We start from the raw sequence: 4,041 nt of genomic DNA on the forward strand, positions 1-4,041 counted from the left end.
GTTTTATCAGAATTGGCGCGCGGGGCGGCTTATTTTGTAAAAGATCCCACACAAAGAGGACCCCCATGTTGAACCCAACAACCCTCTCGGCTTTTATTTGTGTGGGAGAAAATATGGAAAATTTTTAGAGGGGGCGCCCAGAAAAACACCCGCTCGCCCCCCTTACACATTGTGTAAGGGCAGCCAGTGGTTTGACTTTTCCGTGAGCCCCATCGTTAATAACTTCCCTACTTTCCTCCTGACCAACAAGTCAAGCCTCGACACGCTTTGCTTCGCTTCTACTTCGCTGTCACTTCCTTTGCTGGGTATCTTTTAAAATGTTATGACGACCCCAATGCCGACGGCAACATTCGTGACAAAACTCAAGACGTCCAGCGGAACGGGGTTTCCGGCGTGGGGGACCCAAGTAAGGCTCGTACTTGAGGTGGAAGACCTCTGAGACGCGGCCCAGGGACCAATGCCGAATGCGGCGGAAGACAAGGTTGAGAAGGACGCTATCGCTACCGCGGCTGTGGCTGTGGCTGCGACGACTGTGTCGGCAACGCCAGGATCGTCAGCTACAACGGCTACTATACCTACTCCGCTGCACAATCGAATCATGAAGCAGAGGATGGCGATGTCCTTTATACTGGTTGCACTTAGTGAAAAACCGGCATTTTGGAGTGCTACTTACTGATCCACCCGATGTCGATCATGCACCACTTACCTATGTCGTACAGCGCCAAGTGCAATGCGAGCATTGGCGCGGCCATGAGAGAGTACATGTGTCTCTATTTGGATGGGACGAGTCGATGATGGAGCACATTCAAACCACTCGTCGTGTCCTGGATGAGCTTCAAGAACGTTGGAGACGGAAAAAAGGGACAAAACCTTATGCATAGTCTTGACCCTGCATGGAATGGGTTCGCCGGTGTGCTAGAGGTGTCTCCTACCTTCGAGAAGATGTTAACACGCTACCAGGCAGAAACAATCCGTCGGGAGCAGCGAAAGGGGCGTCGCTCTTCAAGTGATGCGTCTAACAGTGGCAAGGCCGCCGCCGCTTTTAATGCCGAGTAGAAGGCCGACAAGCGAAGTAGCACCAAGCAACAGCAGACGAAGAAAATAGGTCGAAGGTCAAGTGTTTTAACTGCAGTCAAATGGGGCACTTCACAAGAGTCTGAACGGACGAACACGTAGCTCCCAGATAGATAAAGAGAGAAGCTGTCAGCATGGCGTTCTCAGTGGAGGACAACGGACCTGACAACCGACACGAGTGGATCGTAAGTGGCGCTACGAGCCACATGACGGGTCATCTGGACAACCTGATTGGTGACGTACACGGACGGTTGCATCTAATGACAACTTGATGGCAGCTGCTGCTGGGCAGGCGCCTTTGCTTCGCGGACATGAGGTATGTGTGCTGAAAGAAGTGTTGTTCGTCGGCGGCTTAGCGCGTAATTCGGTTTGAGAGGTTGCTGCATCGAAGAACGGGATGGAGGTCGTGCTCAAGGACAAGACGTGTGTGATTAGCTCGCGTAGCGGAGCCACATTGGAAGCATCACGTCCTAATCAGTCTATGCGTGTGGTGAACGCTGTGAGCGAAGCAATTTCTGGTGCAGCTCTGATGACGAGCGAGGCACCGCACATTGAGACGTGGCATTATCGCTTGGGTCATTTAAACACTCAGAGTCTTTACAACGTTATGGCAGATATGAAACTCCCGTGGTTTGGAGTCATAAAGTAGTCCTGCCCAATTTGTGTGAGCGGAAAGCTCGCTCAGCGACCGTTTCCAGCCAAGAACATACGTATCTTGAAAAGGATCAGATGCTGTTGGCGATTGACTACGTAGGGCTAGTGCATGTGACGTCACGCGAAGGGTAAACGGGTGTGATCAATATTGTTGTAGAGCCATTTCATTTTAACATGGTGTACCCATTACGTTAGAAGAGCTCAAGTGCACAGCTGGAGGTAATCCAAGCATGTATCACAAGGCTGAAGGCGTACGTACCATATTATCGAGTGGTTTTCTTAAAGCCCGACAACGCCCTCGAGTACGTTGGCAGCGACATCGCTACATTCTGTGGGCTGTGTACATACGCAAATGCTGTCCGAGCAAGGTGCTCGACGGGAAGATCCCGATGGAAGCACTGCTGGGATCACCATTAGATACCAGCAACCTACGTGTTTTGCAAAGTACTGGTGCTGGTCCCATAAGAACATCGTAAGAAACTGGATGCAAAAACCCGCAAGGCTTCCAATGGCTCGTATTTAATACATCCCCGGGCAAGGACGAGGTGAAGTTGCTACAGCACGTACTGTGGGTTTGTGTGAGAACCAATTCCTCCCTCCTGCCGCCGACGATGAGATCAAGATCAGTACGGAGCTTGAACTTGATTTAGCTCAGCGCACTGAGCGTCAGCTGCAACTTATTCTGCTGAAGAAGAAAAGCAAGACGATGTCAACATGACTCCAACATTTTCGGACTGAAAGACGCCTTTGAATCGACCTACAAGCTCAGGGTCCATCGTATAGGGGTCCGTCTTCAAGGCGACCCAAGGATCGAGAAGACCGCACCACCTGCTCAACGTTCAACACGGATGGCCAAGCCAAGCCAACGGCGTCTGGACTACGAGGCGTCGCATCTCTCCATGGAAGAGGTCTGTGGTATGGTGGAGGAGCGCTGTATTGACTCCATGATTGCGTGTGTAAAGCTTGCTGATGCGTTCATTCACGGTACGACGGCTCCAAGTGGTGCTGAAGAATGGACACTTTCGTTGTACCCAATTAACCTCGATGAGGTGCGCCGAAGCGGTAATCGGAGCGAGTGGGCGCACGCAATGGATCAAGAGATTCAAAGTCTCGTCGAAAATATGGCGCATTTGTAGAGGTCTCACTGCCTACAGGACGCACATCCATCAAGTCAAATGGGTCTTCAAGAGGAGGCAAATGCTGACGGTACTTTGGACAAGTAAAAGGCTTGTGCAGTAGCAAAGGGCTACCGTCAGCGCAATGACGAAGACTATACCGATACATTTTGCCCGGTGATGCTCATGATTGTGATATTAAAGCGCATGAAGCGCCTACAGCTGAACATCAAGACATCGTTTTAACCTCAAGACATCGCTCTTGAACTCGGGACTAGACGAGGAATTTTACCTCGAGCCTGCGGCAGGATACGAGGGACCTGCTGTCTACGTCTGGCGTCTTCTTAAAGCTTTGTATGGTCTAAAATTGGCGTCGCGCGCCTGTTCGAGAACCTATCTTCATTCCCGTTAGGTTTGAATTTTCGTCAAGCTCCTGTCTGCTTCTAAAGAGTTCCAATGCTGATTTGATGATTGTTGTTGTGTATGTGGACGACGTACTGGCTTTTGCCATGAGTGACAAAGATTCGGTGCAATTTCAGTCGGTCATGGAGAGCGAGTACGAGATAATCAACTTTGACGACATCACCTACTTTCTAGGGCCCGAATTGCAGTGGTCACCTACTGGAGATGAAGTTTGTATTAGCCAGCACAAGTACATCTCAACATTTTGAACGTTTTGGTATGGACAAAGCAAAGGCGGCGCCGACACCCACGGAGGAGCGCTACATAGATCTGCTACTCCAGAGCCGAGAAGAGTGTTTATTTCGGCCACGGCCTACCATTGAAGCTCTGCTCGATTTGGCTGTCATCAGTAGACCGGATGTGACTACAACTGTACGTCTACTTGCTCAATAAACAGGTCGTTCGTTAATTGCTGTGAAGAAGGGCATCGATCGTGTTTTTGTTATTTGAACGGAAATCATGATTTTGATTTGGCGCTCAAGAGTCAGGGCGATCAAGGTCTCGTTGTGTATGAAATGCAGCGTTTCCCACGGAAAGAGAGTCACGCTTATCGACCGGGTATGCTATCTTCTACAACGGAAATCTGGTTGAGTGAGGATCCAAGAAATCGTTCATGGTAACGCTTTCGTCGACTGAAGCAGAATACATTACTTTGAGCAGCGGTGTGCACGATGTATTGGGCTCAGCTCGGATTGTGATTTGCTGAGGAATCGATGTTGGTCATAGAGGATAACCA

The 4,041-nt window shown here is 50.1% G+C and overlaps 1 protein-coding gene across 1 annotated transcript; it reads left to right on the forward strand.

The window, feature by feature from the left end:
- Positions 1-457: 457 nt before the first annotated feature.
- On the forward strand, positions 458-676 carry PITG_15102 (uncharacterized protein; the record flags this gene model as incomplete). The annotated part of the gene is made up of 1 exon (XM_002898226.1): positions 458-676. One exon carries the CDS (start codon positions 458-460, stop codon positions 674-676), a length of 219 nt encoding a protein of 72 aa, XP_002898272.1.
- Between the last annotated feature and the right edge of the window lie 3,365 nt (positions 677-4,041).

This window comes from Phytophthora infestans, genomic scaffold, assembly GCF_000142945.1.
Source record: "Phytophthora infestans T30-4 supercont1.38 genomic scaffold, whole genome shotgun sequence".
NCBI classification, from domain to species: domain Eukaryota; phylum Oomycota; class Peronosporomycetes; order Peronosporales; family Peronosporaceae; genus Phytophthora; species Phytophthora infestans.